The 23,653-nt window shown below is 34.0% G+C and overlaps 1 protein-coding gene across 2 annotated transcripts in view; it reads right to left on the minus strand.

Moving 5' to 3' along the window:
- Positions 1-23,653, minus strand: part of CNBD1 (cyclic nucleotide binding domain containing 1) — a 563,418-nt gene that overhangs the window by 151,274 nt on the left and 388,491 nt on the right. The window contains exon 9 of one of the 2 annotated variants that reach the window (XM_085024295.1): positions 5,428-5,484. The exons of the other annotated variant lie outside the window; for it this stretch is intronic. Coding sequence (XP_084880421.1) covers positions 5,428-5,484 — 57 coding nt within the window. The remainder of the gene's footprint in view (positions 1-5,427; positions 5,485-23,653) is intronic. 2 annotated transcript variants of the gene reach the window in all.

Raw genomic sequence — 23,653 nt, forward strand, 5'->3', positions numbered from 1 at the left:
TGACTTACTGGTTCTAACATGCCAGTACCTCTGTAAATTTTTGGCCTCTTAGTAGCTAATGTGCCTAGCTTTCAACTGAATAATATATAACCTTAGTTTTTTTTTTTTTTTTTTTTTTTTGGTTCTTCAATATGAATTTTAAACTCCGTGAGGACAGGTACTACTTCTGATGCCTTTACAGAGTTGTGGGTTTTGTATATTGTAAATACTAACAGATATTATTCATTTTCATTATAATTTCTTTATGTCCAGTCTCTGTATATATTCATAAACATATAAATAAATGTTTTGTAAAAATCTTTCCATTACTGAGAATATTAGCAAAATTAATCCATAAATATTTTAAATACTCTATAATATTAAAGGTATAACTATATTGATCTTTTGATTCATATCTGTATTTTTTAAACTGCTGACTTGTGAATGACTGACTTATATATGTTCTCCACATGTTAGCATTCACAGAGTTAAATCAAGTGTCCAAGAGACTAAGGAACCATCTTGTTTCACTTCCACTATTTTTCTTCTAGTTTTATTGATATATAATTGACATACAGCACTGTATAAGTTTTAGGTTAGGGCAAAATGATTTGACTTACCTCATGAAATGATTATCACAATAAGTTTAGTGAACATCCACCATCTCATATAGATACAATGTTAAAAAATAGAAACCAAAAATATATTTCTTGTGAGGAGAACTTTTAGAATTTACTCTCCTAACAATTTCCAGTGTTAATTATATGTATATGTCATACATTACACCCCTAATACTTATGTATAAGTTCAGGTTTCTAACTTTTGATTGTTTTCTTCCAATTTGCCCTTCCCTCACTCCACCTCTGGTAACCACAAATCTGATCTCTTTCACTGTGAGTTTATTTGTTTTTTTAAGTATAACCTACAACATTATATAATTCCTGTTACACAACATAGTGATTCAATATTTCCACACATTTCAAAACAGTCTCCATAAGTCTAGTTAAGACATGTCACAATAGAGGATTAAGATGGTGGAATAGAAGGACTGGAGCTCAACTTCTCTCCTAAAAACAACAAAATTCACAACTAAAACCTGAGCAATCCCCACAAAAATGGACCAGAAACCTTAAAAAAGATACCCTACTCCAGAAGAAAAAGAGGAGGACACATCAAGAAGTAGGAGGGGCGATTTCACGATATAAACAACCCCATACCTCCCAGGTGGGAAGCTCCACAGACTGAAAACTAACTGGTTCACAGAGAGAGACTCACCTACCGGAGTGAGAGGTCTGAGCCCCACATCAAACCCTCATGTGTGGGGATTTGGCACTGGGAGAAAGAGCCCCTGGAGCATCTGGCATTGAAGGCCAGTAGGGCTTGTGCACAGGAGCTCCACAGGACTGGGGGAAACAGAGACCCCATTCTTAAAAGACACACACGGACTTTCACATGCACTGGGTCCCAGGGCAGAGCAAGGTCTCCATAGGAATCTGGGTCAAACCTGACTGTGCTTCTTGGAGGATATCCTGGGAAAACAGGGGTGAATATGGCTTGTTGTGAGGGAAGGACATTGAAGGCAAAAGTCTCGGGAATATTCAGCAGCTGCCTTTCTCTGGAGGTGGCCATTTTGGGAAAATCTGGCCCCACCCATCAGTCAGTGCTGAGAAGTCCCAGGGCAAACAACAATCCAGGTGGGATCACAGCCCCACCCCTCAGTAAACAGGCTACCTAAAGACTCCTCAGGCACACAGCTGCCTCTAATCTCATCCAGAGACTAAGCCTCACCCATCAGAGGGATAGGAATCAGCTCCACCTACCTGTGGGCAGGCATCAGCCCCTCCCATCAGGAAGCCTACAGCAAGCCCCCATACAGACTTCAGCCACAAGAGGGGCAGACACCAGAAGTCAGACAGGCTACTACACTATTATCTGTAAAAAGATCACCACACCAAAAACCTATAAAAATAAAAACACAAAGAACTATAACTCAGATGAGGGAGAAAGTAAAAACCCCAGAAAAACAGCTAAGCCATGAGGAGATTCTCAACCTCCAGGAAAAAGACTTTAGATTTTTGATGCTGAAGATGATGCAAGACATTGGGAATAAACTGGAGGCAAAGATGGATAACTTACAGGAAACACGGAGCGAAGAGATACAAGATATAAAACCTAAACAAGAAGAGATGCAAAATACAATAACTGAAATAAAAAATTCACTAGAAGCAGCTAACAGCAGAATACAGGGGGCAGAAGAACAAATAAGCAAGGTGGAGGACAGATTAGTGGAAATTATGGATACAGAACAGAAAAGAGAAAAAAGATTGAAAACAAATGAAGAGAGTCTCAGAGAACTCTGGGACAATGTGAAATGCACCAATGTCCATATTATAGGGGTTCCAGAAGGAGAAGAGAGAGAGAAGGAGACAGAAAAAATATTCCAAGAGATAATAACCAAAAACTTCCCTAACATGGGAAAGGAACCACTCATTTAAATCCAGGAAGCACGAGTACCATATAGAATAAACCCAAGGAGGAATACACCGAGACACATATTAATCAAACTGACCACAATTAAAGACAAAGAGAAAATCTTGAAAGCAGCTAGGGAAAAGAAATAAGTAACATACACGGGAACCCCAATAAGGTTATCAGCAGATTTTTCAGCGGAAACTCTGTAGGCCAGAAGGGGGTGGCATGATATACTTAACGTGATGAAAGGAAAAAACCTCCAACCAAGATTACTTTACCCAGCAAGGCTCTCATTCAGATTTGAAGGAGAAATCAAAACCTTCACAGAGAAGCAAAAGCTAAGAGAATTTAGCAACACTAAACCAGCCTTACAACAAATACTAAAGGAACTTCTCTAGGCAGAAAAGAAAAGACAGCAACAGAAAACAAAAATTTCACAAATGACAAGGCTCACCAGTAAAGGTATATATACAATAAAGATACGAAATCATCCATGAACGATAATACCACCAAAATCCGAAATCATGAGAAGAGGTGGGTACAAATGCAGGACACTGGAGATGAACTTGCAATTAAGAGAACAACAATTTAAAACAATCTCATATACATATAGACTCTTATATCAAAATTCCAGAATAACAGCAAACCATAAATCTACAATTGATACACAAACAAGGAATCTCTGAAGAAGAAATATATCTTGTAGTAAATAAGTGCATAATCCACCATGAAGGGGGTCATTTGACATTATTCTTGGAATGCTGAAGTCTTTTTTAGATCTGATTCTGATTTCCTCTCCATCAAAGAATTTATGATAATTATAATTATATAATGCAACTGTACAATTAAATGATACAGTTCTACAATTATATTATTAATAACCATTTCTCTCCATGGTACAATGTAAAGTCTATAATGTCTTGTTTATCACATCACTTAGAATTGTGTAATGCCTTTATTGAAGAATCAATAAGATGTAACAAATTGTGAGGACATATTTATATAGTTACACTGTTTTTTAACCAATTTATGCATTTTATATTTTACTTATTTTCAGAGAGTGTATTATTTTTGTTATTCTCACCAGTTAAGTTATTCTTTTTATTTTATAAAATATTTAATGGTATATAAGGCTTTATTCTTTATAAGTTTTAGTTGCATAATATACACAATTTTAATATAATGCTAATTTTTAAATAAAAATTGAAATGTAATAGATAATACTACATAGTAAAGCTGAAAGCCATACAGAATGGGATAAAGTATAGAATAAATTTTCTATTTGTCTCAGCATATTTTCCATTCCACTTCTTCAGAGGGAGTCACTTAATCTGTTTCTTAAGATCCATGATATAATAATCTGTGTGAATGTAATAAACTGTGTTTAAGTATATGTATTTTATTTAAAAAAAAATTGTAAAGCACAGGCATTCTTCCTAAACCATGCAAACCAATCACTAGATATTATTGAACATGAGAAGAAAATTATATATAGTGATGAATATATTTGCTTTGGAATTTATTAACTAGCTAGTTACCTACAATTATAAAAGAGCTACGAAGATACAGCTGAAGGGTAAGGTTTAAAATGTTCTTTAATTACTGTATGATAGTTTCTTGCTACTATTTACTCAGAATTGTCAATTCAAACTATTTCCAATTTGAATTGTACCAAGTTTTCTTAATTAGCTTCTAACAAGATTTGCTTCATTAATGGAGTTTTTATGATTGTTGTACTTAAAAATAATTATGAAATATGTTCACGCTCCTCAAAAAATAAAAAATAAAGGGGACAAAAATAAATTAATTAATTTAATTAAATTAAAAATAAAAATAAAATAAAATTAGAATGAGAAACCCCCCCAAAAAAAGATATGTCACAATATAACGATATTCCACAGTTATTGACTATATTCTCCACCCCATACATTTCATATCCATGACTTATTTATTTGTAACTAGAATTTGACACCCCTTAATCTCCCTCACCTGCTTCCTTAACTATTTTTTATTTCACAATTTTTATGTGTATTTCCAACCCTTGTTTTCCCTAGTTACAATAACAATACCAGATCAAGTCTATAATGCTGGGATGTTATATGTACATGGAAAAAAGGAGAGAGGGATGGAAGCTCACTGGCACCTGGCTGCAGGGGTTAGTGTGGTTGAAATGCAGCTCACGTCCCCATCAGCATGCTGTGTGTCCTGACACTAGGGCTGCATCTGCCAAGAGGAAGTTATGTCTTTTTCTAGTTCACCCACAAGTGACATATGGTCTGGGGCAATTTCCGTAGCTACTCTTCACTCTGCCTCATATTTAGACTGAGTTTTTTGTCCTTACTCTGTTCTTAAACAAACCAGGGACCCAATAATCTTTACCAAATGTAGAATCCAAACTTCCTTCCACCTATGGTTTTCTGAGTAAAGTATTTAAATCTAACCCAAGATTCTGATGTAATAGTTTCATTTACAGTACTTCTCTATAAGGCCTAAGTGCAAAAAAGAAGGATGTAAAATGTTATGAGGAACTTTTAAATTATATATCTATTTTTCACTTTATTTATTTATTATTTATTTATTTATTTATTTTTGAGCAGGGGCCATGCTCAAGGTATATGGAAGTTCCTGGGCCAGGGATCAGATTAAAACCACACCACAGCCAGCAGCCCAAGCCACCACAATGACAATGCTGAACCTTCAACCAGCCGAGTCACAGAGAACTCCAAAATAAATGTTTTGTTAAAACATCAAACAGTTGGATGTTTCCTTCAGAAAGAGAAAGCAGGGCACATTCTATGAACTGACAGTGTCTAATAAGAACAGGATGACCAGCAATAAAAACTGATTAATAAATGTGGAAATTGATGAAGGAAGGTTAATCCCCAGACCTCACAGGGGCAAATAAGTGAAGTGATAGGAACTCAACTAAACTTAAAAATAATCAAACTCCAGATTTTGTGTTGTGTATTCTGACACACCTCTCTCTACTAACACATAGGCATTTGCTTTTGACTTTTCCAAATACTAGAATACCTCTTGGATAAATGGCATAATATAGTGGAAAAAAGATCCATTTTCTCACTAGTCTATTCTAGATTTCAAATATGCTATTTATTTAATATCTAACCTTGGAAAAGTAAATTTTGAACTTTAGTTTTCCTTAATATCAGTTTCTCTTAATATAGTATCCCTTTATTAATATAAAATGAATGCACTTAACTGATAGAGGTTTTTGGGAAGTAAATGAGACAATATGTGTAAAAGTGGCTATAGAGTATTGGACACAGAGCTCAATAAATCTTCATTTCCTCTTAACCAATCAGTTGACTTCCCTGTCTTAACACAGTAAAGCAATGAACATAAATTTGAGGCTGAATGCATAATCATTTGTCATTCAGTGGGTCAAGGTGTTAGTGGTGGACTAAGGGGTGCCCTCATTTCAGAAGCAGAAAATAATTTTTTTCAAGTCTTCCATCATATTTAGGGATGACATAGTTTAATAAGGTTTTATATTGCTCTAGGAACTTAAGTAGATAACACTGTTTCTTTGCAGGGTGGAGAGGGAAGCTAAGCACTAGTTGCAAATATATATATAAATTTTAGTAATATATAACATTATATATGTGATAATTTATATATGTATGCATGTATGTATATATCCTAGCTTTGTGAAATATCAAATTAGCTCCATAAAAAAGTACAGCAATGTAGTTAAAATCTCATTACTGAAAATCAGATTTACAAAGCTATTTGAATATCCTTTTCTCATATAAATTATTACAGTATATTTTTCAATACTAAGTTTTCTGATGCATGTAGAATACAATTGCATTCTACATTAAATATGTTAGAAATATTATGAATATCACTTTATCGGGCCCATTAAGATCTATAAAGATAAAGCTTGTGGTATCTCAATTTATCTGTTTATTAGTGTAACATAATCTGCTTAAAAATGAAAATACAAATATTACATATAAATATGTTTTTGTTTTCCTGAGATATTCTCACCTCCCAACACACATGAGCACACACACACAAGCTCACTCATATGTAAATATGTAATTCCAGAGAAATTTTAGATAGTCAAATGTTAGAGTAAGAAAAACAAATCTATAATGACATGGTTTACCTTCTTAGCTATAGCCACGTTTTAGGAAGTAGTAATTATAATGATTTATAAGATTATTTAAAAACACCATAAAGATCATCTTTACTGTCAGCAGTTTTAAAAATCCAGTTCTGTAAATTTGTTATATCCATATTTGCCTTTTTATGTTTTTCACTATCAGGAAGATATCGTGCTGTCCAATATGGAGCCACTAGACAGAGATGTGCTACCACTATAAAATACACAGTGCAGGAGTTCCAATTACAGTGCATCAGAAACGAATCCAGCTAGTATCCATGAGGATGCAAGTTGATCACTGGTCTTGCTCATTGTGTTGGGATCAGGCATTGCCCTGATCTGTGGTGTAGGTGGAGGATGTGGCTTGGATCCCGCATTGCTGTGGCTGTGCTGTAGTCTGTATGCTGACAGCTATAGCTTTGATTTGATCCCTAGCCTGGGACCCTCCATATGCCTTGGGTGTGGCCCTAAAAAGCAAATAAAATAAAATAAAATAAAATAAAATAAAATAAAATAAAATAAAATAAAATAAAATAAAATAAAATAAAATAAAATAAAATAAAATAAAAATACACAGTACATTTCAAATATTTAAAATGAACATATTTTATAAATAAAATGATTGAAATTATCTAATTAATAATTTTATGTTTACTGCCACAATACTTCACCCTTACCCATGGTTTTGCTTTCTTTGGTTTCAGTCACCTGCAATCAACAATGGTCTGAAAATATTTTTTTTTAAATTCTAGAAATAAACAAGTCACGAGTTATAAACTGCACCTTGCTCTGAGTAGCACAAAATCTCACATTGACTTATTCTGTCCTGAGCAGGATATGAATCATCCCTTTGTCTTGCATATCCTGCCCCTTAGTTTAGTAGCCTTCTTGGTATTCAGATCAACTGTTGTGCTAATATAGTGTTTGTGTTCAATAACCTTTACTGTAAAATCAACTATACTTCAATTAAAAAGAAAACATATTGTACTTAGTAATAGATCCAAAGTGCAAGAGTAGTGATGCTAGCAATTCATATATGCCAAAGAGAAGCCGTAAGTGCTTCCTTTAAAAGAACAGGTGAAAGTTCCTGAATTAATAAGGAATGAAAAAATGATATGCTGAGGTGGCTAAGGTCTGTGGTAATAATATTCTGTGAAATTGTTAAGGAATAAGACATTTGTGCTAGTGTTGCTGTCCTACCTCAAACTGCAAAAGTTACAGCCACAGTGTTTGATAAGTGCTTAGTTAAGATGGAAATTCATAGAGTAAGATATTTTGAGAAAGACCACATTCACATAACTTTCATTATATTATATTGTTATAATCACTCTATTTTATTACTAGTTGTTGAGGTTACACTCTAATCGTACCTAATTTTTACTTTAAATTTTTTTAATATAATGATTTTTATTTTTTTCCATTAGAGCTGACTTACAGTATTCTGTCAATTTTCCACTGTACAGCATGGTGACCCAGTTGTACCTACAAGTATACATTCTTTTTTCTCCCATTATCATGCTCCATCATAAGTGACCAGATATACTTGCAAGTGCTACAAGCAGGATCTCATTGCTAATCCATTCCAAAGGCAATAGTCTGTACGAATTAACCACAAGCATCCCATCCATCCCATGCCTTCCCCCTCCTGCTTGGCAACCAGGAGTCTATTCTCCAAGTCCATGAGTTTCTTTTCTGTGGAAAGGTTCATCTGTGCCATATATTAGATTCCAGATATAAGTGATATCATATGGTATTTACCTTTCTCTTTCTGACTTCAGTCAGTATGAGAGTCTCTAGTTCCATCCATGTTGCTGCAAACAGCAATATTTTGTTCTTTTTTATGACTGAGTAGTATTCCATTGCATATATACACACCACATCTGCCTAATTCAATCATCTTTCAGTGAACATTTAGGTTGTTTCCATGTCTTGGCTATAGTGAATAGTGCTGCAATGAACATGTGGGTGCATGTGTCTTTTTTAAGGAAATTTTTGAATAGATATATCCCCAAGAGTGGGGTTGTTGGGTCATGTGGTAGTTGTATGTATAGTTTTCTAAGGTACCTCCATACTGTTCTCCATGGTGGTTGTACCAATTTACATTTCTACCAGCAGTGCAGGAGGGTTCCCTTTTCTCCACACCCCTTCCAGCATTTGTTTTTGTGGACTTCTGAATAATGGCCATTCCGACTGGTGTGAGGTGGTATCTTGTGGTAGTTTTGATTTGCATTTCTCTAATAATCAGGGATGTTGAGCAGGACTATGTTGGGTAATAGTGTTGAGAGTGAGCATTTTTGTCTTGTTCCAGATTTTAAAGGGAAGGCTTTCAGCTTTTCTCCATTGAGTATTATATTTGCTGTGGGTTTGTCATAAATGGTTCTGATTATGTTAAGGGATGTTCTCTCTACACCCGCTTTGGTAAGAGTTTTAACCATGAATGCATGTTGGACTTTGTCTAGGGCTTTTTCTGCATCTATTGAGATGATCATGTTGTTTTTGACTTTTCTGTTTTTAATGTGGTGTACGATGTTGATTGATTTGGGTATGTTGAACCATCCTTGTGAACCTGGGATGAATCCCACCTGGTCGTGGTGTGTATGATCTTTTTTATATATTTTTGGATTCAGTTGGCTAAAATTGTGTGTGTCTATACTATAAGTTAAATTTTAACATAGGTATGCATATATAGGAAAAAACAGAATATATAATATAGTGATTTTATATATATATATATATATATATATACACACACACACACACATAATATATATATTAGTGATGTTGTACATGTTTTCATGTGCTTTGGGGCCATCTGTCGTTGATTTTTCTTTGCACAGTTGCACCTGCATCATATGGAAGTTCCTGGGCTAGGGGTTGAATTGGAGCTGCAGCTGCAGGCCTATGCCACAGCCACAGCAATGCTGGATCCCAGTCACATCTGTGACCTAAGCCTCAGCTTACAGCAACACTGGATCCTTAATCCACTGAGCAAGGCCAGGTATCAAAACCACATCCTCATTGACACTATGCCAGGTACTTAACCCACTGAGCCACAATGGGAATTCCAATATGCCTGTCTTCTTTGGAGAAATGCCTATGTAGATCTTCTGCCCATTTTTTGATTGGTTATTTCTTTATTTTTATATTGAGCTACATGTTTTCTGATGTTTTGGTGATTATATTCTCCCATTCTGTCAGTTGTCTTTTCATTTTGTTTATGGTTCCTTTGCTATGCAAAAGCTTTTATGTTTAATTAGATCACATATATTGATCTTATTTGATTTTATATTGATTTTAATTTTGTTTTTATTTTCATTATTCTAGGAGGTAGAGCCAAAAAAAATATTGCTGTGCTTTGTGTCAGTGTTCTGCCTATGTCGTTTCCTAAGAGATTTATAGTATCCATTTTGAGTTTATTTTTCTTTATCATATTAGAGAATCTTTTAATTTCATTCTTTTACAGATTGCTGTCCAGTTTTTTCAGCACCACTTATTCAAGAGCCTGTCTTTTATTCATTGTATATTCTTGCCTCCTTTGTCATAGATGAATTGAGCTTAGGTGAAAGGTTATTTCTGGGCTTTCTATTCTGTTCCATTGATCTATATTTCTGTTTTTATTCCAGTACCATACTGTTTTGATGACTCGCTTAGTAGTATAGTCTGAAGTCAGGAAGCCTGATTTCTCCAGCTTCATTTTTCTTTCTCATAATTGTTTTTACTATTCAAGGTTTTTGTGTTTCTATAGAAATTTTAACATTTTTTTGTTCTAGTTCTGTTAAAAAATATCATGGGTAGTTTAATCGGGATTGTATTGAATCTGTAGATTGCCTTGGGTAGGGGCATAGAGAGAACCTATCTAAACATATTAAAGGCCATATATAACAAACCCACAGCTAACATCATACTCAATGGTGAAAAGCTGAAAGCATTTCCCCTAAGAATAGGAACAAGATAGCATGTCCATTCTCATGTCTTTTATTCAACATAGGTATAGAAGTCTTGGCCGAAGCAATCAGAGAAGAAAAATAAGTAAAAGGAATATAAATTGGAAAAGAAGAAGTAAAGCTGTCCCTGTTTGCAGATGACTTGGTGCCATACATAGAAAATCCTGAAGACACTACCAGAAAACTACTAGAGCTCATCAATGAATTTAGTAAAGTTGCTGGATACCAAATTAATATACAGAAATCAGTTGCATAGCTATACACTAACAACAAAATATCAGAAAGAGAAATTAAGGAAATAATGACATTTACCATTGTATCAAAAATAAAATACCTAGGAATAAACCTACCTAAGGAGGCCTATAGCCTACCTATAAGATAGTTTTCAGAGGTCTTTTCAGATAGTTTCCCTCTGAAAACTATAAGATAATGATATAAGAAATGGAGGACAATACAGATTAAAAAATATACCATGTTCTTGGATTGGAAAAATCAATATTGTCATTCCTACCTATTTATGTCAACTTATTAGATGTAAGATCTCACCATACCGAAAAGGAACCCTTTGGTCCAATCCACCTTTTTTTTTTCTTATACAGTTTTGTAGTAGAACTATAATTTGCTTTCATCTGGTAATGAGCTAGGCCTTAGAATTTGGAAGTAAATGAAAATAAAACTATTTTCTATATTTACTTCAATTACTGCTTAAAATCTATCACACAGCAAACACCACATACCTAACTATTTCCATTATTTTAGTATCTGTCTTTGTGCATTGTATCTTTGCACATGTGAAAGAACCTTCCAAAGTGAAGACATTTCAGAAAGCATAAATCTTCAAATGAGATGAAATATCTTCAAATATGGCAAGAACTTACATTAATGGAGATTGGATGGTGGACCACAACATTCAATATAGGTCGCTTTTTAATCAATAGATTGCTTTGGGTTTTTAGAAACCAAATTATAATTATATTTTATTTATTTGTAAAAATAATAGTTATCACAAAATACTTTTAATAAACAGAAAAGTAGAAAAAAGCCATCAATACTATTGAGCAATGAGAATCCCTGTTAATATTTTGGCTATAAATAATATTTATTTTTCAGTAGAGGAGTTACCATTTAAAGAAATTCTGCTCTGAAATTTGAGATGATTTTGATTAAAACAAATGGTATTTGTAATTCAGCATTTGTATTGTTTTAAGCATCTCTATATTTTGTTTGCTTAGTGAAAAGAAAATTTATTTTCATATATTTGGTTTGCTTAAAATGTGAGAAAATGGTGTTGGGTCATTTTATTTTTTACATGGAAGAAAATGCAACTTTATTTCAAGTATCATGAGATAGAATGCCAAAAGTTAATTGTATTCATGAGAAAGATTATAAATTTTATAATTATGAAATAAAAGAGGCAACGGTCATATGAGGGAAGTAGAAAAAGGTAAAGCAAAGTGCTCCATAAAGAGCTTCAGCATTACATGTTAGCTAAAAAGGGTTCTATTTACTCATAGAGAATTTGAATAGACGAGTGTTTTATTATTCAAATATGTTTGTATCGTATCCTTTTCAAAGTATTTGAATTAAATAAATGATTTATTTTGATTACTATCTAGTAGTTAGATAATTATTTAAATCAGCAGTAATTGTTTTTCTGCTTTACATAATTGTTTTACATATTATTGATCTTTATCTTACTATAATTAAATTAACTGAGAAAAAAATTAAATGACACTTTCTACAAAGTTTGTCTGGATGTAGTCTATGGATATTTATATACCTTTGTCCAATTGCAAAATCAAGTGAGAACAAAATCAGTGGTTTTATAGTATGTAGTTGTATTAGTTTCCTATGGCTGCTGTAGTAAATTATCACAAACTAAGTGACTTAAAACAATAGAAATGTATTCACCGAAGTTCTGGAGGCCAGACGTCTGAAATGAAGACGTCAAAAAGGCTGTGCTCCCTCAGGAGTTTCCATAACTTCACTTTCCTAGCAGGTAGTTGCTGGCATGCATTGTCATTCCTTGCCTTCTGAAGGCACCGCTCCAAGCTATTCACATCACCCTCTCCTCTGTTTCTGTCTTTATCAAATCTCTCTCTGCATCCTTCTTATAATGATACATGTGCTGGCATACAGGACCCATCTGGATAATCCAGGAAAAATTTCTCTCAAGAGTCTTACCACATCCTTTGCTATGTACACTAATATTCACAGGTTCCAAGATTAGAAACCAAATATACCTTTGGGGAGTCATTTTTACACCTGTCATAATAATTATAAAGAAAAAAATCTCACTGCAATATTTAAATTTGTTATTTATCAAGATGTTCAGTATGTGTGCAATTTTCATGCACAAATGTTATGTCAACCAAACAAGAACTTCCCCAAAGTGACTTTTCAAGCAACAAAGACCTTTGGATTTTAATAGCAGTGTGTTTTATTTTCCATTGGAAAAATGTTCAGAATATTGCATGCAGAATCTAATAAACTTAAAGCTTAATTTTAAAGATCTCATCTAAGTGCATCTAGATTCACATATTTTCTATATGAGCAAATAGTTATGAAATAAAATTTTTAACAATAAAATATTAATATAATTACATTTAACAATATTTCTAACCATAATATTTTTGAGGTAATTTATTAAAGCTTCTATGTTAATAACAGTAAAATATTTTTTCATAAAATGTTAATTTAAGTATTAAACTTTACATAGTCATTACACTTTTCCATTATTAATTTTTACTCTAGCAAACAGATGTATTATCAAATCATGAGGAAAGAGTATTAAAGAAAAGCAGCAGCGTCATGAAAAATATTGCTTGAATTGTCAAAGAAATATAACATAGACATTTCCATGTAGAAATTTTGGGTTATATTTAAGTGATTGTGACTAATAAATTTAGAAAATAAAATAATAAAAATAAACATATTCTGAATTTGTATTTTTAGATAATCAGTATCATTATAAATCCTTTCGTAGAAACACAAACTAACAACGAAGCTTAAAAGTCAAATGGTGGAGTTCCAATGTGGCTCAGTGGAAACAAATCTGACTAGCCTCCCTGAGGATGAAAGGTCGATCCCTGGCCTTACTCAAAGGGTTAAGGATCCAGCATTGCCATAAGCAGCTCAGATGCAGCTCAGATCTGGTGTTGCTGTGGCTATGGTGTAGGCCAGGGGCTACAGCTCAGATTCAACCCCTAGCCTGGGAACCTCTGTAAGTCATGGGTGCAGCCCTAAAAAGGCAAAAAAAAAAAAAAAAAAAAAAAGTCAAGTGGTAAGCAGATCCTCCACAGCTTTGGGAACATTTGCAGATGGCAACAACCAAAGATCTTGGGCTTTAACGACAAAGAAAAAAGGAAAAATTTCATGCTTTTCCAAGGTAAGGAATAAGAACACGCTAAGTAATGCCAAGACTCTCAATGAAAACATGAATTACAAATATTTATCCATTGATGGAACAAATCTTTGAGAAAACTATGTTTACCTTGGGTTCTGGATAGCAAAAAATAAAATAAATAAAATAAAACCCAACTCTCCTATGAATATTTAAAATAATGGCTTATTTGCATTCACAGAGTTCTTAGGAGTGGGGATGGGGTGGTCTGTATTTAAATACCTCTGGGAAATGTGAGAAAAATTTTGTCCTAACCCAAGGTGTTGAGTAGAGCACAGGTTCATTTAAATCCCTGCTTGTGAATCCTGCCTGGTGGCTGGGGTAAGAGCTGACATCCACAGATATACACACATCTATGCAGCAATAAGCTATTCTGGTTGGAAAAAACAAACAAACAAACAAAACATGGCGTGTCCTGGTAACAGTGCTAAAGAGTGTTGAAAATATACTGGAAATGGTCTATTCCATACTACAATACCTTGAATAATTAAAATATCTCCCATATTAATTTCCTTCCATTATTACTGTCAAAATTGTCTTTCGACTTACTGCTTCCAGACTACCAAAGTAGACTTCTACTTTTTTTCTGTTTTTCTAGAACCTCTCTCCTTTAACCATCATTCACATTCCTCTCCTTGATCCATTCTTCAAAAACTTTTACTTCTCAGTCCCTTCCTATTATTTAAAAACCTATAATGATATGACATTAGCAATAAACTAACGTACATGCTCATGAATATGACATTTTAAAATGCCTCACACTTTCTACAGTTTTGACTGAGCTCCCATTGCTCATGAATAGGCACTTGACTTGAATTGGGTTGTTTGATATGCTGTCCTGAATCAATATCTGCAAACCATATATTGACTTATGTGTAACAACTATCACTTCCAGCCACTGTCCAACTATGTCCCAAAATTCCTCCATTCATCCATTTTCTACTGCATCTGTTGGAAAATAGTAATTTAACAATCATTCTCATAGATAATATATATGTCCGTGAGATATTGAAATTTATTTTAGTGTATACTTGTGATCCATCTAATTAATTTAAAACCACACTTTTTTCACATATTTTTTTCTAATTGTTAAATCTTTGAGACCAAAACCGAAGTTAAAGTACCTTACATGGTAGCTTCACCAAATAATTGATTTTATGACTTTTTAGTGCATTTCTTTTAATCTCTACAAAACAAGTACCATAGTGTTTTGCACATTTGCACATTGACTAAATATTAAATGAAGAAATTCTGAAAAAGGACTTATTTTCAATAAAGATCATCTTTAATACAAAGGACACCAGGGCACTACTCTTCATTTCTGGGTAAAAAAGATAGACTCTTTTAATATAAATTTAAATATAAGACTTATTAGAAGGTTTATAAAACTGTAGGAGGGCCATGGAATGTGGTTTAAAAACTATTAGAGTCAGGAAAAAAAAAATCAGCCAATGAAAAACTTGTCCCACAGTATGGCACTCTTAGAGGAAACCTCTTTCCTGTTGCTCCTGGCAATCTCCAGTAGAAATGCTAGGAGTGAAATTAGAACTACCATGCTCATCTCCATGCTTATAAGAGCTGCTCTGTGACCACTTTCAAATGGTGTAAAAGCACATCTGCTAGACAGAGCTCAGACCAAAATCAAAATTAAAGCTTTTACACAGGATCTACCATACTCAGAAATTATTTCATACAGGAATATTTGTAGTAACTATGTGCATTATGAAAAATTTTAAAAAGTGGGAAGGAGATCATATGTATATGTATCAGTTATTATTCCATTTCCACTTCCTTATATTACAAAAAGTTGGCTGGATATACAGTAAGAATTGAACATAATGACTAAAAATAAAAATGACTATTTGGTAGATTCAAAAATTTTTACCCCTGGTGATTTCTTGAAGAGAACAGACTTTCAAACTGCCTTTATTGAGTGTTATCCTTAAAACCATGTTAACGTTTACCTTATTTAATAGTAGTATATTAAGTTAAAATTGGTTTTTATCTAGGTTGAGTTGAAAACACTGGCCTCTAAGCATTCTCAGTGCCAACTGAAATAATATAATTTCCTTAAATCTCTATTAAATGAAAATAAAGCAACAAATTTTGTTTTAATTAAAATTTAAAAACAAAAGTATGTTTATGTGTGTTAAAAGTAAATCATTAAATATCATTTCTCTAAAAGATAGTATATGATAAGTATTAATGCAACCCATATCCACGTCTACACAGTAAAAAAAATTATTCTGGAAAAAATATGTCATAATTTTTGTCTAAAGGCACACACCAACATAAAAATGATTATTATTTTTAATTCAACATATATTTCAAGAGTTTACAAATCCTAAGCACTTGTTAGAAGAAGATTCTATGTAAAATTTGGAGACACAGAACTGGCCCAGATTCAAGTGGCCTTTTGTTACTTTTTTTTTTTTTTCGGTCTTTTTAGGGGTGCACCCACAGCCTATGGAGATTCCCAGGCTAGGGTTCGAATTGGAGCTATAGCCACTGGCCTATACCACAACCACAGCAACAAGGGATCTGAACTACATCTGTGACCTATGCCACAGCTCACAGCAACACCAGATCCTTAACCCACTGAGCAAGACCAGGGATTGAACCTGCATTCTCATGGATACTAATCAGATTCCTTTCTGCTGAGCCATGATGGGAATTCCAGAAGTGGCCTTTTAACGATATTAGGGTTTAGAATTTTAATCTAGATGACAAGGGGAAAAATGTTGGTTAGGAGATGAGTGATAAGATAAATTTTATTTTAGTAACAGCATGGCTGAGGTTATAAAGTATAGTATAACTGAGAGAAAAGGAGAGTGGGAAGAGAGGGAAGGTAAAAAAGAAAAGTGGTGACAAAATTCTGGTTCTGGGTAAAATGGAATAAGCACAGGGACATACAGTATACATGATAAAACCCAAAGACAAGGAGAGTATCTCAAAAGTAGCAAGAGAAACATGACTCATCACTAAAGAGTGAACCATAATGAGATTGACAGCTGACTTCTCATTAGAAACTATTTCTAGTTTTGAAATAATCCTTCAAAAGTGACAGAGGAGTTCTGGTTATGGTGCAGCAGAAATGAATCCAGCTAGGAACCATGAGGTTTTGGGTTCAATCCCTGGTCTCACTCAGTGAGTTAAGGATATGGCCTTGCCATGAGCTGTGGTGTAGGTCATAGATGTGGCTCTCTGCATTGCTGTGCCTGCTGCACAGGTTGGCAGCTGTAGCTCACATTTGACCCCTAGCCTGAGAACTTCCATATGCTGTCGGTGCTACCTTAAGAAACAGGAAAAAAAGAAAAAATGATAGAGAAATACAGACCAAAATAAATAAATAAATAAATAAATAAATAAATAAATAAATAAAGGACTCTGTACACTGTTTAACTGTCAAAATAAATTCTTTACAGAGAATGATAATGAGGTAGGCCAGAAATTCAGATCTATATAAAGGTAAAATAAAAATTGTATTTTTATTTTTATTTTTTTTATTTTTTTTTTGTCTTTTTGTTGTTATTGTTGTTGTTGTTGTTGTTGCTATTTCTTGGGCTGCTCCCACGGCATATGGAGGTTCCCAGGCTAGGTGTCGAATTGTTGCTGTAGCCACTGGCCTACGCCAGAGCCACAGCAACGCGGTATCCGAGCCGCGTCTGCAACCTACACCACAGCTCACGGCAACGCTGGATCGCTAACCCACTGAGCAAGGACAGGGACCGAACCCGCAACCTCATGGTTCCTAGTCGGATTCGTTAACCACTGCGCCACAATGGGAACTCCTATTTTTCTTCTTTTTAGTTATCTGACAGATAAAATTTTGTTCAAAATAATAATAGAAACACTATATTTGACTATGCATGCTTTTATATATATATATATGCTTAGCTATGTTGTACAGGAGTCAAATGAATGACAGTAATGTTAAAAAAGATGGGAGGGAGGAATGAGTATTATTTTGTTACTACAAGGTATTCACACTATTTGTGAATCAATAAGTGTTATTTGTAAGTGGGCTTGGATTAGTTATAAATGTATATTGTAAACTCTATGGCAAACACTAAAAACAGTAAGAAAAAACTTCCTAAAATCAGTATAATTGACATGCTAAGAAAGGAGAGAAAAGTGGAATCATATGAAATATTCAATTAAAGCCATAAAAAACAAAAAATGAGTAGAAGCCTAAAACAGGAACAAAGAACAATGGTAACAGATAGAAAACAGTAATAAATATGGTAAATATTATCCAACTATACCAATAATCACTGTGGACATCAATAGTTTAAATGCACCAATTAAATGACAGAGATTTTCAGAGTGGATAAAAAAAGAGACCCAAAAATATGGTGCCTAAAAGAAATCCACTTTAAACATGAAGACATAAATAGATTAAAGATAAATGGAGAAAAGAAAGCACTAATAGAAAAAGAGTGTGGATAGCTATATAATTTCAGGAAGAGCAGACTTCAAAGTTAGAAATGTTATGAGAGACAAAGAGGGCATTGCATAATGATATGGGGGTCAGTTATACAGGAAAGCATAATGATCTTTCCCTTATATGTGCATCAAAACATATTAGGCAAGGAGTTCCTGTCATGGCTTAATGGTAACAAACCCGACTAGTACCCATGTGGCTTCAAGTTCAATCCTTGGCCTCACTCGGTGGGTTAAGGATCTGGCATTGCCATGAGTTCTGGTGTAGGTCACAGAAGTGGCTTGGATCTCATGTTGCTGTGGCTGTGTCATAGGCCAGCACCTACAGCTATGATTCAATCCCTGGCCTAGGCATCTCATATGCCATGGGTATGGCCCTAAAACAGCAACAAAAAAAAAAAAAAAAAAAAAAGGAAAAAGATGTAAGGCAAAAATGATAGAACTTCAAGGAGAAATAGGTAAATACACCATTAAATCTGGAGACTTCAACTCTTCTCTTTCTCAAAGGGAAAGATCTACTAGGACATAGCTGAATTTAATACCACCATCAGTCAAATGAGTAAAGGACATCTATAGACTAAGTCATTCACAAAAGCAGAAAACTCATTCTTCTCAAGCTTGCGTGGAGTATTCTCAAGGGAGACCACTTTCTGGGCTGTAAACACAACTTAACAAATTTAAAAGGATAACAATCGTAAAATGTGTGCTCTTAGATCACAGACAACAGACCACAACAGAATTAACTAGAAACTAATAACAGAAAGAAAAGAGGACATTTTCATAATATGTGCAGATTAAACAACACATGTCCAAATAATACATGGGTCAAAGGAGAAATCTCAAGAGAAATTTAATATTTAGAATTAAATATAACAGAAAATACAATTTATCAAAATTTGTAGGATATAATGATAGCAGTGCTTTTAGAGAACTTTATAGCACTGAATGCATTTAGTAGAAAAAGAAGAAATAGGAATTCCCATCATGGGGCAGCAGAAATGAATCAGACTAGGAACCATGAGGTTGAGGTTTCAATTCCTGGCCTTGCTCAGCAGGCTAAGGATCTGGCATTGCCATAAGCTGTGGTGTAGGTCACAAACGTGGCTCAGATCTGGCATTGCTGTGCCTGCAGCATAGGGCAGCAACTAAAGCTCCAATTGGACCCCTAGCCTGGAAACCTCCATATGCCACTGGTTCAGCCCTAAAAAGCCAAAAAAAAAAAAAGAAAAAAAGAGATATCTAACATAAAAAAAAAATCTAAGCTTCCATCTTAGGAAATTGGAAAAGGAAAAGCAAATTAAATAAAAAGTAAGCAGAAAAAATAAAATAGTAAAAATTAATGCAGAAATCAATGAAACTGAAAACAGAAAATTAATAGAAAATGAACAAAACCAAAAGCTGGTTTTACAAACCAACATTGAAAAATGAAACTGGAAATTAAAAATGCAATGCCATTTACATTAACATCTCTAAAAATGAAATCTAGGTATAAATCTAACAAATATGTAAAGCTCTATATGAGGAAAACTATAAAATTCTAATAAAAGAAATCAAAGAGCTAAATTAAAAGAGAGATATTCCATTCTCAGTATAGGAAGATAATATTGTCAAAATGTCCTTTTTCCGAATTTGAGCTATAGATTGCATGCAATTTAATTCAAATTCCCAATAAACTTTTAATGAATATTGACTAAATGATTCTAAAGTTTTTATGGTGAGGCAAAAGTTACACCACAATATTGAAAGTGAAGAACAAAGTTGGAGGATGGACACTACCTAAGCTCGATATTATAAATCAACAATAATCAAATCATCAACATTATAAATCAACAGTAATCAGTGCAATGTTGATTTAAGGGTATACAAATAGGATAATGAAACAAAATAGAAAGCACAGAAATATACCTCATAAACATAGCTAACTGATCTTTGACAAAGGAGTAAAAGTAATAAAATGGACCAAAGATATTCTCTTCAACAAATTGTGCTAGAGGTGTTCCCATTATGGCTCAGGGGAAACAAACCCAACTATTATCCATGAAGATGAAAGTTTGATCCCTGGCTTCACTAAGTGGGTTAAGAATCCGGCATTGCCATGAGCTGTGGTGTAAGTCAGAGATGCCTCTTGGATCTGGCATTGCTGTGGCTGTGGCATAGGCCAGAGGCTACAGCTCTGATTTGACCCCTAGCCTGGGAACCTCCATATGCCACAGGTGTGGCCCTAAAAAAAACTGACCAAAAAAAATTGGTGCTGGAACAACTGGACTTCACATGTTAAAAAAAAAAAAAAAAAAAAAGAATCCAGACAAAAATTTAACCTCTCACAAAAATTAACTCAAAATGGATCATAGATATAAATGTAAATTTTTTTAAGTTCCACAAGGTAATATAAGAAAAAATCTAGATGTCCTTGAGTGTGGTGATGCTTTCATTAAAATTAAAGAGTTCTGCTCTGTAAAAGGAATATTAAGAATATGAGAAAACAAAAACACATTGGGAGAAAGTATTTGCAAAAGACACATCTGAAAAACACTCTTATCTAGAATATACAAAGAACTCTTAAAACTCAACAATAAGAAAACAAAAAATCTGATTAAAAAAAAGGACAAAGACTTTAACAGACACTTCACCAAAGAAGATATATAGATCACAAGCACATGAAAATATGTTCTACTCATATATCACCAGGGAAATTCATATTAAAACAATAAGACATCACTGGAAATCTATATGGGTGACCAAAATCTAGGATACTGACAACACCAAATGTTAGCAAGGATGTGGAAGAACAGGAACTCCCATTATTAGTGGTAATAAAAAATGATAAACCACTTTGGAAAAGACAATTCAGCAGTTTCCTACAAAATTAAACATATTCTAATCATACTATCCTGCATTTGCATTTACACAAAAGAGTTGAAAACTTATGTCCACACAAAAATCTATTGGAAGATATTAATGTTTAGTGTTTTTGTTTTGTTTGTGGTTGTTTTGGTTTTTTGAGGGGAATTTTTTTTGTTTTTTGGGGTATTTTTCCCTTTTTCTTTCTTTCTTTCTTTCTTTTTTTTTTTTTTTTGACCATGCCAGGGCGCATGGCATTCCAGGGCCAGGGATCAGATCTGAGTTGCAATTATGACCTAGGCTGCAGCTGTGGCAATGCCAGATCCTTAACCCACTGTGCCAGTCTGGGGAGAAAAACTTCATCCCAGCTCTCCCAAGATGCCACACATCCCATTGTGCCACAACAGCATGCAAATGTTTTTAGTAGCTACATTCAAAATGCCAGCACCTTTCAGTATGCAAAAGATTGAAACACTGTGGTACATCCAAACAACAGTATACATCCAATCTTAAGAAGAAATGAGCTATCAAATCATGGAAAGATTTGAAAGAAACAAATACCTATTATTAAACTGAAATAAACCAGTGTGAAAAGACTGTATCAGAATTGAAATTTTACATATTCTATGACAATCTGGAAATGGCAAAAATCAAAAGAATACAGTAAAAATATCAGTGGCTGCCAGTGGTTTAGGGAGGAAAGAGAGATGACTATGTGGCAGAGAATTTTTAAGGCAGTAACTATTCTGGAGTTCCCATCGTGGCTCAGTGGTTAACAAATCTGACTAAGAACCATGAGGCTGCCGGTTCGGTTCCCAGCCTTGCTCAGTGGGTTAAGGATCCAGTGTTGTCGTGAGCTTTGGTGTAAGGTTGCAGACGTAGCTCGGATCCCGCGTTGCTGTGGCTCTGGCATAGGCTTGGCAGCTACAGCTCCTAGCCTGGGAACCTCCATATGCCACGGGTGCAGCCCTAGAAAAGGCAAAAAGGCAAAAAGGCAAAAAAAAAAAAAGGCAGTAACTATTCTGTACAATAAAATAATGGTGGATAAATAACATTAAATATCTGTCCAACTCAAAATGTCCAACAACTAAAGTCAGCCTTAAGGTAAACTATGGGTTTTGTTTGATGATGTTTCAGTTTAGGTTCATTCACTGCAACAAATGTACCACTCTGGATGAGCATGTTAATAGTGAGGCGTAGTATGCAAGATTGGGAGCTGAGGGATAGATGGGAAATCTATATCATTTGCTCAGTTTTGCTGTGAACTTAAAAATACTCTAAATAGTAAAGAATACTAAAATAATTAAATGAACTAATATGCTACATTACATAATATTCATTTAGTGCAAAAGAGACCAGTAAAGGAGAATAGGAAGAAAAACATCGCAATCAATGGCACCCCTCAAGCACAAACCTGGTTCTGGGAGGCTCAAGAATGTGCCTTGAGGCTAAGTGTTGATACCTTGCAGAGTTAATTGACCTGAGAGGACTTGTATCAAAAATGTTGCAATTTAGAGCCTAGAACTTCAAATTTCCATTAAGTAGAAATTCTGTGGCTGAAACTCTATTTTTAGTTTGTGAAGATTAGAATTTTTTATCACTATCATATTGGCAAATTTTATCTCTTAAACTAAATTGATTACTACCTCTAATTGATTAGTATCTCTAGTTGTGATGTTTTCTATATCATATCTTACCTGGAAAAAATAGAGCATATGAACATAAGCAGGATAACAATAAAATGTACCCAAATGGTTTGTTGATGCCAAGTTAATTTACCTTCTTTTTTTTCCTTATATGCATAGAAATAAGTTGTGTAAGTGAGATCAACTGGTTGCCTTTATCCAGCCAGTCAGACCTTGGAAAAATATCCCATGGGAAGATTTTAGCTGGTGTGATAAAAAACCAGGCAGATCCAAGTTACAATCAACCTTGTACACATTCCTTATAGAAAGGCTCCTTTGCATTTGAAGCAAAAGTGAGAAGACTTAGGAAGTTAACAAGAGAAACAGAGCCAGAAATAAGCTTTAATTCTTTCATAAATTTCCAGGAATTAATCCTAAATCTCTCTGAAACATCATCCAATATACATTCTTAAAATAAGATCAAAACACACATAACTATGCTTTAGGAATCATACTGCTGCTAATTTTAAACCTAGCTAATGGAAATATAATTTGAGATTTGAGCTACACTGTTTTCTGATGAAAATTCAAAATAAATCTTGAGTAAAGTCAAGAAGTATATCTAATGCCTTTCTTTAATACATCAAGTTTGTCACTTTTGATATATCAAAAGAAAATCAGATAAGCTTTAAAGGACTTATTCTTCATCTGGGTATGTTTATTTTTAAGAACCATAGTATTTCAGAGCTTAAAGAAGCTTTGAAAAACATCTAGTGAAACTGTCATTCCTCTCTAAGTAGGATAAATGGTTTTAAAA

The sequence above is a fragment of the Sus scrofa genome, chromosome 4 (genome assembly GCF_054392235.1).
Source record: "Sus scrofa isolate SSC_HxYL_T2T_F1_AM1 chromosome 4, Sscrofa_HxYL_maternal_Yorkshire_Landrace_v2.0, whole genome shotgun sequence".
NCBI classification, from domain to species: Eukaryota; Metazoa; Chordata; class Mammalia; order Artiodactyla; family Suidae; genus Sus; species Sus scrofa.